Here is a 20,568-nt window from a genome sequence, read left to right as displayed (position 1 = left end):
CCCAACCGGCCCCATGCCCGTTGTGGCAGTGCACCTGCATCTGCACAGTATTGTGAGGGCAGCAGCTGCCGGAGGAGTCATGACGCTCCCTCTCTCACCCTGAAGTCGCCCCAGCCTCGGCAAGGAGCCGGACAGCACACACAAGCCTGGCACCACCAGACACAAACGCCCCATAACCGCAGGTATCTCCCCAGCCAAGGGCTCGTAAAGTCAGTCAACTAAGAGGCCGGATCAATGCCCATGCAGCGGCAGCTCCGGGCATCCTGGAGCCTGACTGCTGGCTGCATCGGGGCAAGTGTACAGGTGGGGTCTGTCCCTGGAGTCTGGACTACAGGCCTCAAGACAGAGGCCATTCACGGTGGGGAGTAAGGGTGCTGGGATCCCAATGAGGGCACAGCCTCGGTGAGATGAATGCAAGAACAGACAGACAGACAGACAACAAAAACCAAAAGACTGCAGGAGCAAAGACCCCACTACGCAGAGGGGGAGAACAGACAGACAGACAGACAACAAAAACCAAAAGACTGCAGGAGCAAAGACCCCACTACGCAGAGGGGGAGAGCCTGAAACACAAGGTACTCGAGAAGTACCAACACCACGGTGATGCCCTCCTAGTCCCACGGCGCGCAGCTGGCTTCCTGCATGGGGGGACACTGCGGTGACTGTAACAGAAAGTATTACTATTAATTCGACTAGGACAATAGATAGTGCAACAGCACACAGCATTCACAGACATGGACTCTCTGCAAATGGGGAGAGCGCTGCTGCAGCAAAAACTACACTTGGAATGCACACAAAACACTCCCGTGCGCTGTTCCCCTTCACCCCAGCAGGCGTGGGAATGCTCACGTCTGGGACACTCCAATTTGCCTCCTTTGCTTAGAAGTGCTGGCACCCCAGCCGGTCCAGACCTGCTCTACCCTCAGGAACTGGCTTCCTGCGTCGAGGCCAGGCTGCCTAGAAGAAGGACAAAGCGCCAGGGCCACAGTGCCTGACCTCCAGTCCTGGCATAGCTACTTCCTGTGGGGCCTTGAGCAGGTCACTGCGTTGTGCTGTGCCTCGGTCCCTCTTCTGTAAAAAGCCACCCCACTTTGCTGTGCCTCAGTTTCCTCTTCTGACAGTGGGGATACTAAAGGTGGTGCCCTTGTAGAGTTGCTGAGAGGAGCTGAGTGCTCACAGCAGTACCCGACTGAACATCAAGTACGATTAGCAGTTACTGCAGGCGCAGTACTATTATGTAACAGATATATCACAGCTGCTCCGCATTTATGCTCTGTTATACACACACGTGTATGATCTCACTGACCAGTGAGGAAGGGGCATCAAAGCCCTCTGGAACCCAGATGCCCGCCTTTTGTCCCTCAGCCTAACCCACAGTCACAGAAAAAGCAGTGGCTACACAAGGACATGCTGGCGATTCTGTGACTCACTCTGCTCGGTCAGGCTGCTCAACTTCTCCTCATCAGGGTACGGACTTGTATCTGTCCACCCAGCAGACGCTTGCACTGTTGCAAGACACCCCTCCAACGGGGAATCTTTCCCCGTCCACTGATGGTCCATCTCCGATGTTAAGTGTCTATTCCACAGCCCGCTAACGGCTATGGCCCTGTGATCTGATAACACCACCCTCGTGGGAGGGATCCGAGAGGCCCGGCACCTACCCGAAGCATCTTCTTCCCGCCTGGTTCCTCAGGTGCCCTGCCTGGCTCCACATTTCCTCGAGGTTTCTAAAATTAACAGCTGTGGGTTCTTGAGCAGGGGCTGCTGCTTCTGTGACCAATTCAGGTCACAGTGCTGGTCCTCCTCACTTCTGAGGGTTTCCAAGGTTCTGGCCAACCCTCCTCTTTCCCATAATGCAAAAATCCTCTAACATCTCTCTCAGCTACGTAACCTTGCCAGAAATCCTACGGCGAGTCCCCTGCTTCCTCCCTGCAATTCAGAGCAGACTGAGGCTCACCTGGCCTGTCACAGCACCCCGGCTACCTGATGGTACAGGCATTTCACAGCCAGAGGTTCTGAGTGCAGGTGGCCTGCCGCATGGTCACCTGGCTGAGAAGCGCAGAACTGCACCTGCCACCCAGGTCTCCCGACACTAAGGCTACCCGGGTCACTGCTGCCTGCTGTGGCTTTCATTTTCTCCTCTCTGGCATTTTAGAAAAAGGATGCATCAAAGGGTATATGGTGGCGATGGATTGGCTTTGCTTTCCCTGAGTATGGAGAGGGTCCCCCTGGCTTCCAGTTCTTCGTCCAGCTGTCCTAATGTGGTCTCTGCAGAGCTGCCTCAGTGAACTGCCTGTGTGGGCTCAAGAGCTGCACCACGGGATTCTTCAACCTCTTCTTCTCTGCCCAGGGACGAGGAAGTCCACGTCTGAGGAGCAAGGCTCTGTTTCAGACACCTCCAGTTTCTCCTTGCTCCTTCCCACCGAGCCCAGAGCCTATTGGTAGCTGCTCTGTGGGAAATCCACCTTTTCTTCCAGGAGAGAAGCACTGCCTAACTTCTCCTAGGTGGCCGCAGGAGAGCTGGCTTCGTCTCTCCCCTGCCTCATGAACACATAATCCATCTTCTGACTCTGCCCACTCCTCAGTGTAAAACCTGAAGGTCAAGACAAAAAGGCCGCGCCTGCTCTGTCAAAGGGGCTGTAAGGGCGATACCCACCGCCTGCCAGGTACCTGCAGTGTGCCACGCAGGGACACTCCTTGCCTCTGGTGCTCACAGCCACTCTGTGTCAGTGGAGGTGACCGTTCCCAGACTGCAGATGAGGAAACCGAGACGCAGACAGGGAAAACGTCACACAGCCAGTGAGTGGGTAGGTGGGAGTGGAACCCCGGTCTTCCTCCTCCACAGCCTCTGCTCTTTCACCACCCCCACAGCACCCTTGGGGGACACGTGCCCCTGACAGACACACCGCAACCCTTCCACAGTGGAGCAAAGCCCTGTTCCACTTCACAGCCTCCTCTGCCATCCGTGTATAACACAGCACACAGCACGTCCCACCCTCGATGCTGCCTGCAGCTTTTGAAATCTAAGCAACTTTCAGTGAGTATGTTCAGAGGGGCACTAAAGCAGGTCTGCACCTCTTTTCTCCTGCTCCAAAAATGGGGACCTGGCAGAATGCTGGCCACGCCAAAGCAGGAAGCTGGCGGCCTGCAGGGCTCTCTGGCTTCAGCACTGTCACCATGTCCCCGGCTCGGAGCCTGGGAAGCCCTCCCCACCCCAAAGAGCCTCATGCTCCCCCGGCCCTAAACCCACTCCAGCCACCCCTACCCTGCAGCCAGCGGTGACCACGTAAGTCCCTCTGTTGACCCCACCTGTGGGGACCGCTGGCCTCAGATCCAGCCCCAGCCTGGGGTGACCCACACGGGCTCTGGGCACAAGCACAAGATGCAGGGACAGCAGATGCCCCACCCCTGGGCATGTGGCCACCAGGCTGGTTCTGCCTGGCAAAACTCGTTTTTCAAACGTCCCAGTTTCAGCCTCCCTTCCTGCAACCTCGGCCAAACGGTCCACCCCCGGATTTCTGTCCTCAGCTCACGGGGCCTGGCTGGGTGAGCCGGAGTCACGAAGGCTTGACGGACAGGGGTCCGCATCTTTCCAGAGTCACACCTGCCTCACACACTCAGTCCCTGCCCACGGTCAGACATTCCTCCTGCTGCGGCCTGGGCGACAGAGCGTGCTAGGCTGCTTCCCTCCCGGTCTAGCCAAAGAACAGGCTGCCCTGGGCTGGCCCACAGGGAGAGAGCTAGCCACAGCGGGCAGGGAGACCACAGGACCCAGCACAGACCTCCTACCCGTTCCCACCCAGGCCAGTGGGGTGTGTGTCACCTCCTGTGCGTGGGCTTCCCTGGCGGGGAAGAAGGGACCCGTGTGTGAGGCGAGGCGAGTACAGATGGATCCTCATCTAACTGGGAAGCCAGGGGCCAGACACGGCAGGACTGCTTGTGAAGAAAGTGCGCTGCTGGGCCAGCAGGGTCCCCCGCCCCCAGCTCTGGGCAGGTTTTCAGGGAAGACAGTCTTGCCTTCAAGAAGCAAGGAGTCACAGCACAGGTGAGCAGTGTCCAAGGCAGGTACAAGCGGGGCCTCAGGAGGCAGGAGGGGGCGGTCCAGGCCAGAGAGGCTGCAGGCGAGCCATCCCCAGCCACCGGCCTGTGTCCGAGTTAAATGCCAGTTCCAAGCAGACTGACACTCAACTTGCTGCTGAGTGGGGGTTCAACAGCTCGCCCTTCCCTCCGACCCGATGACAAGCCTGTATGTTTAAGCTTCCTTTTGGGCTTTTCTATTTATGTTGTCATTGATTACTTTGCTCCTAACTCATCTGATTTCAATTTGGACTGATTTGATCCTAATTTTATTACCATGTAATCTGAATGCACATAATTACTGTAATTATGCTGCGGAGGGAAACAGCTCCTCCGTGGTGGGAAGACCTAAATTTAGGGCTTCCTGGCAAGGGCTTGCTGGCTGGGTGGACCCAGAGCTCCCTCGGAGCTGGCAGCCTTAGAGAGCACAGATGCCCACCCCTCCCCCTGGCCCCTGGAGATGAGGGTATTTCAGGCTTCATCTCAGCCACGAGCTTCAGGGCCCTCTGAGGAGGCCTGGGGGAGGCATGGTCTGAGCTGGGGGTTGCGGAGCCCTCTTCATACCCTCCAGCTCCCACCGCCTTCTGCTGCAAGTGCAAGCCTGGGGCGCCCCCACTCTGCCTGCACCCCCAAGCCACCCACTCACGCTGTGCTCAGAATGGCGTCCCACCTCAAGATGCCAACAGCCTTCCCAACGGTCTTGGGGAGCACAGGGCTCCCTGATGACGGCTGGGGAAGGCAAGCTGTGATGGAAAGGTCTGCCAGCAGATCACCCGTATCCTCCCCACCCTGAGGTGCCTGTCCAAAGCCACCTCACCCAGCGGCCTCCCTGACCACCCTGCAAAGTTACATGCCTCACTCAAGACCACTCAGGGGTGCGAAACTGCCTCGTCACACTGCCCTTTCCGAGAGCCTAGTGCCCACGAAAGGATCAGTCTCATTAATTCTCCCCTCTTCTCAGCCTGAGGCACTCCTCTGAGTGGGGCCCGGGGACCCAGGGCTGGCACTTCAAACACAGGGGATCTGAGCACATGGGCAGAAAGGGAAAGGTGCTGTTTTCACCCCCTCCTTAGGCTAGGGCATCCTTCTCCGCAGCAGAGAGAAGGTGCAGCCCGTGGGAGAGCAGGAAAGGACCCAGGAGAGGGATGGGCGCAGTTTCCTGTACTGGGACAAAGCACGAGAATGTGGACTTGACAGGGAGCTTACCACCTCCCTTCTCGGGGCCAGTGATTTGTCTGCTGGACACAGAACAGGAGAGAGTGGCAGGAGGTGATGTCAAGGCTGCTAAGCATGAAGTCCCTGGAACCTGGCCCCTGCTGCCTTCGAGTGAGCCGAATACACAGCCGCGAGGGACAGAACGGAGGTATCAGGCCCACAGAAGTCAGGAAGAGCCGCTCTAGGCAAGGCACCACTTGAGGAGAGCACGGGCCCAGAGAGTAGGTGAAGACGTTGGGGCTACTTAGCCTGAGGAGGAACGGAGGGAGGAAGCCAAGATGCGGGAAGGACAGGTACCTGCTCTGTGTCACCAAGAGGGTAGAAACAGGACGTCCTGACGTCGGGAGGCTGACTGGGACTTGAGGAAGAAGCCCAGACTTCCAGAGCGAGCTGCTAGTTAGAGCGGCTAGCCACACAGAGGTGCCTCTGGCCTGGGACAGTCCCCTGGGCCCAAGCACTCCACAGACCTGGAGATGCAGCCAAGCAGACCTGGCCCGTGGCCCTGGACTCCTGGTCCTGTGCTCTGGCACTGCTCCAAGCTACTAACACCTTGAGGGGGTCTTTGGGCCCTGCAGCAAAGGGCAGGGCTGTGGAGAAGTCCCTGTCTGGGCTGCAGCCTCCTCACAGCTCAGCGGCCTTAGCGGAGGGCAGGCAGCAGGCAGCAGAGCCCAGGGCAGGGGCCAGAGCCAAGAGCAAGGGAAAGAGCGCCAGTGTGGTGGTGTACACCCGTAAGTCCAGCACACTGGGAGGCTGCGGCAGAAGCATCCTAAGTTCGAGCCCAGCCTGGGCAACTTAGCAACTTAACAAGACCATGTCTCAAAATTTAAAAAATGGCTGGGGATGGAGCTCAGAGCAAAGACCTTGGGTTCAAGACAGAAAAAAAAGAACAGCAAGGAGAGAGGTTCACTCCTAGCAAGGGTAAGCTCCGAGCCCTAGCATCAGCCTGGCTGGCCCTTGTAGATGAGACGTGAGGCCATCTAAAACCCGAGACAATGTGTCAGCCCAGGCAACGCCAAGGTCTTGCCCACGACGCCCACCGAAGCACAGACGAGGGCAACTCTACCTTCCACCATCTGACACTCTGGAGAGCATATTTGACTCTCTGGAAAACCACAGATCTGTTGCCATCCTGAGCGGAGGGCCCTACTGCGGAGAATGGGCCACTGGGTTCTGAGAAACCTTTCCCTCAACCATGTGCACAGCTGGCAGCCTCACCTCCACGCCAAACCAGCCTCACCCTGCACCTCTCACCCATCTGCTCCTCCCCCTGCCGACCCAGCCCCAACGCATACTCACCCAGTGCAGGGACCCAATGCAGACCTTGGCAGCCATCAGGGGCACAGTGGGGTCGGAGGGCCGCAGCTTCACGCATTCCCGTAGCAGCGACACAGCGTAGGCTGACTGCAGAAGCAAGAGCAGGGTACACCATCACGGGCTGCCAGGTCGCCATGTCTGGGTGCCCTGTGCCCAGGGCGGGGGAGGTCCCCTACCAACCACCCCTACTCTGTGCCTGGCCTCCCGAACGTCAGGAAGAGGCCCCAGCAGAGGAGTCTAGGGGCTGCCGGCAGGCATGTTCCTCCCTGGGCCTCAGTTTCCTCAGCTGGAGAATGGATGCCGTGACCCTTGCCTACTGTAAAGGCCACAGCTGGGAGGGGGCACTGCTTGAGCTCCAGCCTCCTAACAGCTTAGCTGGTTTAGCAGAGGGCAGGGAGAAGGTGCGTTAACAACAGCTAAGGTGATAACAGATGGAAGCTTTCCAAAAGGAATGCAAATGTGAACCACTTCAGAGGCAGAAGGGACTCTCTAAATGGGCACTGGGAGACAGGTCAGCGGGAGTTGGAGGGTACACAAAGACTGGCAGAGACAGAGGTGAGAAACCAAGCTGGCAGGGCCCGAGACAATCTACAGGCAGGACTGCAGGGTCCCGCACGGCTCCAGGGACTCGGCCAAGTGTGGAGGGAGGCCAGCAGGGAGATCAGCTGGGTGCAGGTCAGGAGATGTTACCGACACCAACGGAAGACGCAATGTTCTAAGGCAAGATGCAGGCCAAGTCGGACCCTCTGCCTGTTTTTATAAATAAAGTTTTACCAGAACTCAGCTGCGCCTATTTATTTCTATATCATCTGTGGCTGTTTGCATGATTCAAATGCAGAGTGAAAAACCTGTGACAGACTGACCTGCACAGTCAAAAATGTCTACTGTCTGATCCCTTACAGAAAGTTTGCTGACCTCTAATTGTTTTGTAAACACGAAGTCTGAATGTTCACAGGTAGGTACTGTAACCCCACTTTATAGGTAAGTGAAGTGAAATGTAGAGAAGTTAAGGAGCTTGTTTTACAGCCACACAGCCAGCCCTTAAGTGGCTCAGCTGAGATTTGCACAGTCCAGCCCTAAGATCTTAACCTTTTATGGCCCTGTGGTGCTGATCTGGGCCAGAGAGGAGGCCAGTTTTCCTGCTGTGCACACGTACATGAGCACAGCAAGGCTAGACCCTTCTGACTGAATCCAGCATCTTCCAGGACACTTGGCTGTTACACTCCACACATGCGAGACCCTGAGGTGGGTAGGTACATGTGTGTAACTAGTACTGCGACAGGCCAAGCTCCCATTACTTGGGGTGCTACCAAGGAAAGAAGCCTCCAGGAGGCTCATCTGCTCCCAGAGGGGTGTGTGTGAGTGGCTGGAAGATGCACAAATGTGCTCCAGCTGGACTGTGATCACCCCAGGCCCCAACTCTCCACTCCCAAAGAGGGAGCTTTTGCACCCTACCTACCAGAGACTTCCCTGAACTCTGGTGAAGTGTTTATCACAGTTTAGATCTCAAATGTCCCCCAAAAGTCTGTGTCTGGAGGCTGGTCACGCTCTCCAAGAGGAGTGTCACTGGGGCCATGACTTGGAAGGATACATTCTTATCCCTGGCTCTTCCCTTCTCTCTCTGTGCTTGCAGTCTAGCTTTCCTCACCAGGCCTTTCCACCACGCCATTTCTGCCTCGGACCCAGCCAGTTATGCATGGACCAAACCCTCTGAAATTGTGAGCCAAGATAAGTTGCTTTAAGTTGTGAGTGTCAGTTTTTTGTCCTAGCAACAGGAAAGCTGACCAGTAACAGCTACTGCACGGTCACACGGGTGGAGAGTGAAGTGCTGGAGCCTTGGTCTCCAGGTGTCAGCACTGAGGTTTAAAGTTGGGATCTAATGGGGGCTGGTCAGGTCCCTGGAGCGCTGCCCTCAGAAGGGATGGATGTAATTCTTGTGAGACCCTGGTTAGTTCTTGCGAGAAGAGTGCTACAAAAAGAGCAAGGCAAGCCTCTCCCCTCTGGCTTTCCATCCCATGTGATTTCACCCACCAGCACACACTCATGGCAGGATGACATCTGCTGTGAGGTCCCTATTACAGCAGAGCCAATGCCATACCAAATCCCTGAACAGCAATACTGCAAGCTAAATAAACCTCTTTTCCTTATAAATGTATCAGCCTCAGGTATTTTATTACAGTAACAAAAAAAGGACTAATACACTTCAGATTATGAGGCCAACTGCAGTCCTGGGCCAGTGATTGTGACATCCCTGTGGAAAGGGGGATAAAGCTATGGTTCTCACCCCCAGGAGGTCACAGAAAGGCTGGGAGCAAAAGACAAATGCCACCATCCCCTACTGCTCTCTCACAAGACAAGAAGTGGACAGCTGAGTGCACAAGGGAGCCAGCAAATGCCTCACTCCAACAGAATGGGGGACCACACAGGGTGCCCAGTGCTGGCTGCAGTGAGGAGGGCTGCCTGGGGACCCTCTCCTGGGAATGCCACTCTTGACTTCAGCAAGGCCCTCCCTGCACACACCCTGCAAGCCCCAGGCAGCACCTCAGCCTCCTTGGGCAGCTGACCTGGGGACCCTTGAAACATGGGGTTCTCACACTGACCCTCTTCATTCCACTCCACCCTTCCCAGCCCACCCCCACGGAGACCAGAAAACACCACTATTTAAGGAGCCATCTGAGGACTCAACAGAGACAGCAGCTAGTTCTTCTTTTTTTTTGTCATGCTGGTTACCTAGCAACACAGCCAGTGCAATTGCTGCATAGAGACCAAGAGAAGGAAAGACCTAAATCATGCCAGGGGACTCATCCATTCTTCCTGGAGGGCAAAAGGCCAGGTGTACCTGTATCTGCCCAGCCTCACCTGGAAGACACAGATCCTGGATTTTCACCTTGGGCTCTTGGCAAAGGCAAGCTCTGGACACCCCTCTGAGGGCTGCCTGGGCACCAGCTGACTAACTTGGCAAGTGGGACCCCTTGCGGGAGGTGGAGGGTGGTTTCCAGAACATCCTCTGCTGCACCAAGCACACGGGTGGGTGGAGTCCGGTGTCTCCACCCAGGGAGCCTCATGCAGGAAGAAGTCACTAGACTCAACTGCCTGTCTGTAAGCTGGTTCTTTACCCTGCTGGCTCGTGAAGAAGCCAGGCTGGGTAACCAGTTCCCTGGATGTCGGGAGAGTGCTAGGCTGTGTCCAGATCTCTCTGGGCCTAGCTGCTTCTCTGTAAGAGGTGGAAGAGCCTTTCTCTCCCAGGTGACCATGATACCTTTTCCTGAGCCTGGGGCTTCCAGAAAGTCCCTTAAAAATTAAAGCTGATTTCCATGTGCAGTGTACTCTTATGATGAGGGGTATCCAGCTTTCTTCAGCTCCTCCAAAGGTCCAGGACCCACAGAAAGCTGCAAACCACTGCCCTGGCCCCAGGCCTCTCTGGGCCTGTGGTATTAGAAGATTACAGGTGCTTTCTCTGTTTGCTGAAGGCAGGAAGAAGATGCCCCAGACTATTATGAACTATGTGCCTGGGTCTACATAAGCTCTACACCTACATCCTCCTGCCTCTCCCTCTTATCCCACAGGTCATCTTTCCAGCCCCTTTACCTCTGCTCAGACAGCCCCTCTGCCTGGCATGCTGCTCCTTGTACAGGCCTCCACCCATCCGACTCCCTACAGGGCCTCCTAATTGCAGAGGACTGGGGTCTCCCCTCTCTGTGTTCTGAATTCTCCTTACACCTTGACAAGACCCAGCTGAGCAGACAGCGAAGCGATCATGCTGACTTCAAGGTGCTCTGATGGTGGGCCATATGACAGGTGGCGAGTTAGAGAGACAAACGCCCTGGAGAAGAGATGGGAAGGCTCCTCCGATCTCAATGGTGCCCCCTGCCTCTCCCTGTATGCCAGGCCCTGGCCAGTGCCACTGCTGAGGCTGAGCTGCCTGGCAACCTTCCACTCGTGGAGGCGGTGCTGGCACACTGGGAGCGCCCTCCTCAGAGACGGCTGTGGGGCCAGAAATGGAACGGCACAGATGGGCCGGGGGCGAGGGATTCCCTCAACCCCATGAAAGGGCTCTGGGTATTTACAGCTCTCGGAGCCACCTGCAAGCTCCTACCACCTTATTTCCTGTGTTCGGAGCATCCTCAGCCCCGACACCCTCAGCACTCAGCTCCGGAAAGGTTTTCCTTTCATGTCACTGCTTAAAATAGAGGCTTACATAAGCATAGTTCTGATCTGAGGGAGAATCAGGGGAGCTGGCATGTAGGCCGGGAGAAGGACAGTGAGTGTTGCCCCCATGCCCCTTGCTCTGGGCCACCCGCTCCCCATCCCTGTGGCCATGCAGCTTTAAGCCCTGGCTGCACCCACCCTGCAGGTCTCCCTCCACATGCCTCCCTGGTGCTGCCGCTGCGCTCCCACTTCCCCTTCTCCCCAAGGCAGGCGCGAAGTCACAGGCAGGCCTTTTCCTGATGCCACAGCTGGTGGCAGAGAAGGGCCCCGTGCCCTCACAAACACACCCACGCAGCTGCAGCACCAGTTCACAGAAGCAAAATGATGCCCCCGGTGTGCACCGTACTCAGAGAAAGGCATCTGGACTGACACTTGCACCGGGCACACTTGTAACACATGTGCCCAAGGGCTTCACACAGGGTATCTGTCTCACGCCTCTGGCCCTCGGTACCTGCTCTCCTAGAGACTCACACCCACTGCTGCTGCGTGGCGATTCTGGATCACTGCCGCCCTCTGCCTGCTGGGAGGAGCCGCCTGAGCGGGCGGGTGCAATCCCAGCACCCTGGGCCTTACCTTCCCACAAGCCACCATGGAGAGGGCCACCTGGTACCAAAGGTGAAATTCTCCGAACGCAAACTTCATGGCTCGCTCCAGGCACTGGGGAGGAGCAGACAGTCAGCATTTCCTCTCAGCCCAGCCATCCTGTCCCCCTCCAGGGCAGCCACTGTCCACGTTACAGGCCTTGGGAGGCAGTGGAGGTCTGCACTCGGCTCCCGTGGACACCCAGGGTTAACCCAGTCCCTGCCACTGGCATGCTGGTGACCCTGCGAAGTGTCTTCCCCATTTAGTCCTTGGTTCCCACTTCCACAACCTGTGGGTGATTTCATGGGGCCATGATAAAGAGCAAGTGAAGTAAGATATGTGAAGGTGCTTTCAAAATGCACACATCCAATAAAAATAACAGCTAATATTTATCATTCCCACATGACAATATTCTCCTCTTTCCACACATATGAACTTGTATTTCTCCCACCCCTGAGATGGGGGCCTAACTCCTCCCACTTCACGGGTGAGGAAGCCGAGGCCGGCAGGACCAGCCAAGCTCACAGGGCCAGGAAAAGGCCAACCAGCATAGTGACAAGTGAGGAATGGCAAATGGTGGCTCCCTTCGGTTCTCCTGTGCCTGACCTGACTCTGGGCCGTACCTCGGAGAGCATGACATACTGGCCCCTTCTGCCCAGCGTGATGCTCAGGAGGTCATAGATGGCCGCAGCGTTCCGCAAGCTCAGCCTCCGGTCTTCCTCCTGCTCCGGCGCCCGGCTCAGCACCACGTCCCGAGTTGCCTATGGGTAGAACATGGTTTGATGAAGAGTGAGGACAGCTGGGTGTGGCGGTGCACATCTGCAATCCCAGCACTTGGGAGGCTGAGCCAGGAGGATTGCTGCAAGTTCGAGGTCAGCCTGGACCACATAGCAAGACTCTCTCTCAAAAACACTTTAAAAAAAAGAGGACAGAAGATGACCAGGTGCCTGTCTCTGCGGGGCTCCCACCTACCACCTTGCGCTGCTGTCCCCGGCCAGGCAGGCGGCCATACTCCCAGAAACAGGTCCTCCAATGAGAAAAGCCTAGCACCCTTGGCCTAGGTGGGTGAGGATTCAGCATCCTGGAATTCAATCTGTGATTTGGCAAAATTTCAAAGCTACAGAAACACCATGAGAAAACTGCTACAGCCATACACCTTTCATCAAGACGTGTCCACTACTGACATGTAGCGCCCTTGCTTTGCTTCTCCCCAGTACGTAACAATCCTTTCGTCCTTTGCAGCAGTTTAATTTTTCCTTTCCAAGACGCAATCGGGTTCATGCCTTGCCCGTGGGGGCTGGGTCCTCCTCGGTCCCCTTTCAGGTCACTGGCATTGGTGAGGAGTACAGACCAGCTGCTTTCTGGAATGTTCCCAGTGTGTCTGCAATTCCCCACAGTCACAGCGAGAGCCTCAGATAACACGGGAAGCCGCCAGGCCGGGGGCTCCACTGCTCACTCTCCCCTCGCCTGCTGCCCCTCCCCGCCGCCGGCGTCTGGGCCCAGCCCTGCCCTCGGAGCTCCAAGCACTGTGTACGTCAGTAGCTCCCGGAGTCGCCAGGTGGCTGCTGGGCGGTCGGGGAGGCAGGCGGGATGAGCCGGCAAGTCTGAGCGATTCAGAGGGAGCTCCTGCTACCAGGACACCCCACAAGGACGGGGCCCTCCTCTTCCGTGGTCTGTGGCTTGTACTCCACCTCCTGGCCACACCGCACCCCAAGGCGAGCGGAGACTGAGGGCAGAGGAGGTGGGTGATAGGGCAGTGTGGGGGTTCAGGGCAGAGGGACGGGGACGGGGCACAGAGGCAGTATGTGGACAGCTGCCGCAGCTGTGGCAAAACCCAGCCTACGGTTGCTCTGGGGTCTGAAATGACCCCTGCACTCGGAGGGCTGTGTCTGGGCTCCGGCTGAGGTGCGCTCTGGCCAGAGGCTCCCAGCACCCTTTCCTCTCTCCCTTCTCCCCTCTGTCCAGCACGGCCCACCCTCTGGGACCACCCCCGGCTTTGCCACACAGACCTTCCCAACTGAGGACTCCCTTTCTCGACAGAACCAAATGAGCTGCTGGGCCTGAGACCCAGCCTCCCTCCCTGGCAGCCACAGGACCCTCCGGCCGCCCACTGGCCTCACGGCCTCACCCTGCAGGGCTACCTTCCCTCTTCCCATCAGGCTGGGGAGACAGAAAGCCGCAGCTTGTTGGCCGTGGGTGGAACTGGGGTGCAGAGCTGAAGTGCAGCCCCTAGGGGTTCAGGGCGGAGACTCACCCCCGCAGCACTTCAGGCAGGGAGGCAGGCTGGTGGCTGCTCGGCAGCTCCCCTCCAGCCACACTGGGGAGGCTGCCCGCCCACCATGGACATCACGGGCCAGGACAGAGGCCTAGGAGAAGATCCCGCGGATGCCAGGAATCAGAAAGGCAGCTGGAGCCAGCCTGGTGGGCAGGGGCTGGCCAGGGCTCCGAAGGGTAAGGGACACAGGGTAGGGAGGGGACCACGTGCACACCTAAGAGAGGAAGAGGGGTTCTGAGCAGAGCTTGGCAGGGCTGTTCCCCGAGCCAAGCAGGCACACGGCCCGCGCTCCCTCCCCAGCAGTGAGCCTCCCCGCTCCACCTCCAGCAACATGGCCTCTGGACCCCTGGGGAGGGGCTGGGCACGAGAGGGTGGGGAACACGAGAAACAGGGACCGGCCCTCAGGAGGGGGCTGCGGAATGCCTGCCTGATGGGAGCCTGACCTAGAAGGTCAGGACAGAAGGGCAGAGCCCGGTGGTCTGCAAGGCCCAGCTTTTAATGGGGCAGGGCTGGGAAGCCTGGCTGGGATCTGCTCCAACGCTGCCAGCCCTGTTCAGGGACAGTAAATAGTACACCGTCACCACTGCCCTGGGGACAAAGTTTCCTCTCTAAGGAAACTTGACCTGGCGGGCTCCTCCTTGCCTATGGCCAAGACTTGAATTTGGTCATGCTGGGTTCCTCTGTCAACCTGGACGCCTTCTCACCAGCACACACCCACGGCCTGCACATCCCTGCTGCTCGAACCACTCTGTGACACGGCCCTGTCATCCTTGGGCCCCAAACCCCTAGCACAGCTTCCTGCAAGAACACTTCACCAGTCCATCTCTGCAGACTAAGTGATACCTCCGAGAGGAAGATTTTGGGCTGTATGGAAACTCTCCCCACCCCATCCGCCTGAGAGCTGGGCTTTGGGAGCCAGGCCTCTGAGGTGCTTGAGTGTGAGGGAGGGGTGGACTTTCAGAGCTGGGCGTTAACTAGGTCAGAAGAACGGGAATGGAAGAGAGAAGCACAGGCTCAAAGCCTCCTCCTGGTGACCAGCCCCCGAGAGGCAGACAGCAGAGAAAGCACGTTCTTGAGGGTCCTCGGTCCTGACGCACAGCCGCACCTGTGCCAAGTGGGAAGGGTGGCACCTAGAGGACAGCCAGAGGCAGAGGGCTGCCCAGGGGTTCCTGCGGCTTTGGGGCAAGGCCACTCTGAAATGCTTGCGGTGGCTGCTGGGCATTACCTCTACCTCACCTGTGTATGTAACCATGGTAACAGCGCAGGGCAGGAGAAACCGGGGCAGAAAGAAGTCATGGGGACTGGTGCTTGGGCCGCACAGGAGTAGGAATTAGATTATTTTTTCCTTTAGAGACAAGTGACACCCTTGGGCATGGCCATGACGCCCTCCTCTCAGCTCAGATGACAAGCAGGGCCCCCAGAGGGGCCAGAGCAGACTTCACAGCGAGGGTCTCAGACATGAAAGGGGTCCTCATCCCGCCTCTGCACACCCTGGCTGGCTCCTCCATGCCTCCCCTCACGACTCCCAGGCCACACGGCACCCCCAGGCTCCCGGCTGCAGCAGCTTCCAGAAAGGTCTCAACCACTTTGTCCCCCTTCCACATTTGCAGGGTCTCAGATCCCTGCTTGCATGAGGAAAGCCTCAGACCAAGTGCAGTAGCATGTGACCGCACCTGGCGCCTTACGGTAAAACGCTGCTACTACGCAGCCTCTCCCCACTTCCTCCCCAGGTTTCGTACTTGCTGCCATGGCTTCCACACCCACCCCCCATTCCCTCCCTCTAGGGGTCCATTTCCCCAGGCAGGACTCCGGCAGTGGTACCCACTCCTAGCCTTTGTCCCGCTGACATTCTGCAGGGACCTTCTGCAACGTCTCCTGGACCAAAGAGCTTTCGCCCTCAAGCTCTGTGGGTCAGAGGAGGAGAAGCCAAGAAGCAATGCTCTTCCCCACACCCCCTCGCCCGACAGCTCAGCACTGCCAGCAGTGTAACCAGCACAGTGAAACGAGAACTTTAGAAGTCAGATTATCTTTTCCTTTAGAGACAAGTGACACCCTTGGGCATGGCCACAACTCCCTCCTCTCCGCTGAGATGATAAGCGGGTGCCGGCCCCCAGGGGTCAGTGTTCAGAGAGAGACAGTCTGGGAGGCCTATTGTCTCACCGTGTTCCCCTTCCCCGCATCCCTTGCAATGAAAGACATTACACACCTAGACACAGTAAGACGGCGATCTGAGGCAGATGAGGTCCCAAAGAGCGGAGGCTGAGTCTCTAACAGCCAGCCTGCGACCGGCTGCCCGCCTGTGCTCCAGCTGCCTCCTGGCTCCTTGGCTCACCCCTTCCAACCTGGCAAGACGCAAGCCCAGTCCCCGCCCTTTGCTGGCTGCAGGGCTCGATGGCACTGACCTTTCCCTCTGCCCAGCCCTTTGTCCCTCCCATCCCCAGCCCTGGACCAAACAGGGCTCCACAGGAAAAGGGGGCAAGGGGGCGTTTCCTAAGGGGCATCGCATCATCCTCACAGTCTGGTCTTCTGTCATCCCACGGTGAAGACGGGCAGACTGAGCAAGGCCTAGGCATGGTAGGTAACACTGACCAACGCCCAAGCGGTGCTGAGGCCCAAATTAGAACCGAAACACTCTGTCATCAACCCAGCTCATTCCCGGCCTCCAAGAGCCTCTGGGAAAGTGCTCAATAGCCTCACCCACGCCATCAGAGGCCCTGGGTTAGCTCTGCTTAACAACCAACCACGCAAAACGCAGGCCAGGCTCCCCAACGGGTCCTTGGGTGCTGCTTCTCTGCGAAGGACATGCTCCTCAGCAATGCATCAAAGGCCTGTCCAGCCCCGTCTCAGAGACGGCCTCTCCGTCTGCCGGGCTGCTGTAGACCATCCAATAATCACCCCAGAAAGAGGCCTCCCACAGCATCTGAGCCCAGAGCCTCCCCTCCCCAAAGGACGATGCTGTCATGTTCCGCTCCTGCTGCCGGGCCCCGCTGGCAGACATAATTACCACCGGCTCTGGAGCCGAGTCCACAGAGCGAAGAAATTACATGCTGGCGGCGTGTTGCATGTACCCAGCACCGGGGGCACAGTCCTCCTGCCAGTCAGTGACACAGGCTCTCCCACATCTACAGAACCAAGGGTCTCAGCTGGTGGCACTATGAGCCTTGTGTCACCGGCACAGCCTTTGGCAGAGCAGGGCTTTGTGTTAGAATAAACCAGAAACTGAAAGCCAGAATGATGTCTTTATCTGCTGAGTCCCAAATGAAAGCAGGCCCGGGAAATCCTTTAAAAAATAAAACAATACACTGGCCACGGTGGTGCCCACCTATAATCTCAGCACTGTGGAGGCTGAGACAGGAGGATCACAAATTTGAACCCAGTCAGGGCTTAACAACTTATTCTGAGACCCCGCCTAAAAAAAAAAAGAAAAACATTAGAAGGGGCTCGGGATGTAGGTCAGGACAAAGGCCCTGATTCAACCCCTAGTACCACAAAAATAAATCGAATCAAATCAACCAAAACACTGAATGGTATCCTCAATCTCCCAAGCAGATCAGAACTTAAATGTTTTGAAAATGGCTTGAATCAGAATTGAGTATCTTTTAGGAGGAAAGCATAAATGGAACAACCAAAATGTACCAGGCATTTTTATTTTCATTTTCTTTCTTAATCTGCTCAAAATCCTGCAGTACAGCCTTCTTAGCCCCATTTTACAGAGCAGAAAAACAAGGCCCAAGGAAGTAAGGAAGTTGACCAGGCACGCAAGTTGTGACAAATTTAAGATTCAAGTATCCAGATGCCCAGCGCTGGGTATGGCACAGAGTTAGCGAACCTGCAGGACACCAGTCCCTTCAATGCTCCCCTCCCCGCAACCCCTACTCTCCTCCAGGCCTCTGCATCCTCTCCCAGAGCCCAACACCAGCAGCAGTTTCTTCCCCTGCTGAAACGAGGGCTCATGGACTGTTCTCTTTAGCACATCTTTTAAGCCCTGGGATCAGTATTTTGGAAACAACAAAGATTCCTATACCTCCTGGCTCCCCAGCTGTCAGAAACTCAGGCTGGCTTCACCTACTGTCCTTTCAAAAACTGTAATTTGCATTTGAGTCCTGCAGGTTGGTGTACTTCCTTCTGATTCACAGACCAGGATTTCTTCCATGTCCCTGGGAACTAGGCGGATACTGGGGACAACGGCTGTTCCTCACTGTTACCTACGGTGCCGGGCATGAACCGGCACAGTACAGCTGCTGGAATAAGACTGTGTGGATGAATGGTGGGAGGGTGGGTGGACAGATGAATGGATGAACTGGTGGGGGGTGGGTAGATGGATGAGTGGGTAGGTGGATGGATGGATGCACAGAAGAATGGGCGGATGGACTAATGGATTTTAAAATGCTCTTTTAGCCACAAAGACTCAAAACTAAGTCCAAAACATAAATCTTCAATCATTTTCCATACCCTTTACATTTGCATGAAGGTATTGTAATTTCTATTTATCTCTTAAAAGACAAGGACTCCCTCATTAATTCTGATCATGCAGTGTATAACAAAAACCATATCAAGGCTCCAGCCCCACACCCAGACCCCGCACGGCCCTCTTGAGCTCCGGGCCGCAGAACAGGAAGCCTGCAAACACCCTTCGCAGGAGCAGCTGCTCGGGTCACCCTGGAGGTAAGGGCCACAGTGACTGTGGGCTGGCTCTGCAGCGGCCACTGTTACTGCAGCACAAGGAACTCTGCAGGTATCAGGAGAATCCAAGCAGCGGAGGAGGCTGCCAGCTGCTGCTCTATGAATTTCTCAAGCTCGTCACCTGCAGCCAAGCTCAGCCAGCATCAAAGAGAGAGAGGAGGAAACTCCCCGACGGACAGGGTGGCCAGCAGAGCGGGTGTGGAGTGTTCGGGTTCAGGGGACGGGTGAGAGCGGGAACAGGGATGGGGGACTGGAGCCATGGAGCCCACACCTCGTTCTCTGGCTGACTGAGTGACGGAAGGGATGGAGATGGAAAATAAAGGTAAGAGGGAGTCTGGGAGCCACGGAGGCCAGATTCAGACTGGAGGCCAAAAGGCCTCTACAGACCAGACACCAAAGCTAAGTCCATTACAAATGCCCCGCCCCAAATTCCTCGAGCTCCCAAATGTCTGACAGGCTGTGCGTGGTCAGGGGGAAGCCAGCCAGCCGATGTGCCTGCTCCTGGTGACCCTGTGGTAACTGCAGTCCTCCTGCTCTGATGCTGCGGGGATTCCACAGGGGCCCCAGCCCTCACCCCAGGCGCCTGGGCAGGCAGGCCTGCCACTCTAGCCGCCCTACAAAACGGGAAGAGCTGCCTGGAGGGAAGGCACACACCCCAGGACATTCTCCTGACGCAAGCGTGGGCCACACTGCAGTAACAGGCCGTTCTCCACTTTGAGCTTAGGGGCCGCTGGTGGTGCTCAGGGCGAGGCAGGGGTGGGGATAAACTTAAGGGAAAGGCACTGGGATTCTGGTCCTGTCCCTCATCAGAGGCCACAGAAAACGGCTCAGGGAGACTGAGTACAGCCTCAGCTCCTGCCGAGGAGAAGAACAGTTGCCACCTGGTCCCCAAAATTACTTCTCTGGCCCTTTTATAGGTGAGAAAACCAAGAACGAGAGCAGCAGTGAGGGACAGAATCAAGACTGGAGCTTGGGCTCCGTGTCCTGGGCTTACAGAGGACGTGCGGGGAGTGGGTGTGGTGGGAATCAGGACCGCAAGGTTAGTGTGTGTCACCTCGACCAAGACAGGTGCTTGCCCCGGACCTTACTTTTCTCGTCTATAGGATGGGGACATATGGAGCCAGGTGTGGTGGCACACGTCTGAATCTCAGCACTCTGGAGCCTGAGGCAAGACTGCCAAGAGTTCAAAGGCAGCCGGAACTACACAGCATGATCCTGTCTCAAAAACAACAACAAAAAAGATGGAAACAGACTGATACTAAATGAAACTATATAACCTGAGGTGGTGGTACACCATAAACAACTAAAAACTGCTAATTTCACGCGGCTCAACAGAACGCTTACGCATGTGAGGGTCAGCTTGGCCCTTGGCAGAGAAGGGACCTCAGAGACGGTCCTGCTGTCACCTCTTGCTACCTACCTATGAATTACACTGTAACCCACAGCCCAGGAAGGTGACACCAATGTCATCACGTGCCTAGTGAGCACGTTAACTCCGAACACCCAAGTCTAAAACTGGGAACTTCCAGATCCTAAATGGACCAGCCTGGCTCTGGACACAGCCTCTCTACCTGTGGCCAAGCATCTTTCTCCTGTCCACTGCTGGGAGATCTGTGGAGTAGAGGCAACATTTCCACCAGAGTTCTCTGAGCAAGCCCTGACGCCAAACCGATGTCCAAAGCCACCATCCCAGATGGCCAAAGGACACTCCCAGACACCTGTCCGAAGGAACACCCATTTCTGACTGCCGGCATCCAGCTCACGCATCATTCCTCAGATGCACGGCTCAGAAGATCTATCTCAACCCAGTGGTCCCAGCTCACCAGCTCTGATGGGGCCCTCACTGGGAGACTTGGACCCAGCCCTGGAGATACACTCTATGCCTGGCTTCTCCGGTCCCTGCTACTCCTTCCTGCATCTGTCCATCCTGTATTTCTCTACTTCCTGGATGACCCAGCCACGTCACACTCTCCTTGACAGAGCCTCAAGGCACTCCAGCAATGGTCACTGCCTCCTGGCGCTATGACCACTGTGTGTGCGCGCATACTCACACGTGCCTCTGCCTTCCTCCCCTGCCCAGGGCACGGGAAACACGCCTTGTGACAGTCTACACAGAACTTCACTGCGCGCTCTGCCCAGCACGCCTTCTCCTCTCCTCTGCATAGTTCATCTGTAGTGGGCATACACACGCATATGCATGTGACAAACAACGC

General features: G+C 56.7%; 1 protein-coding gene across 1 annotated transcript in view; it reads right to left on the bottom strand.

The window, feature by feature from the left end:
• The window catches only part of Ttc7a (tetratricopeptide repeat domain 7A), a gene marked incomplete at its 5' end in the record, with an annotated part of 111,179 nt that overhangs the window by 45,879 nt on the left and 44,732 nt on the right, over positions 1 to 20,568 (bottom strand). The window contains 3 exon segments of the mRNA XM_013517568.1: positions 6,589 to 6,693; positions 11,389 to 11,472; positions 12,021 to 12,158. Coding sequence (XP_013373022.1) covers positions 6,589 to 6,693; positions 11,389 to 11,472; positions 12,021 to 12,158 — 327 coding nt within the window.

Source organism: Chinchilla lanigera, unplaced genomic scaffold, assembly GCF_000276665.1.
Source record: "Chinchilla lanigera isolate Chin_1 unplaced genomic scaffold, ChiLan1.0 scaffold00040, whole genome shotgun sequence".
Taxonomy (NCBI): domain Eukaryota; kingdom Metazoa; phylum Chordata; class Mammalia; order Rodentia; family Chinchillidae; genus Chinchilla; species Chinchilla lanigera.
Note: the sequence above shows the minus strand (reverse complement) of the source record. Positions and strands in the feature narration are given on the sequence as shown.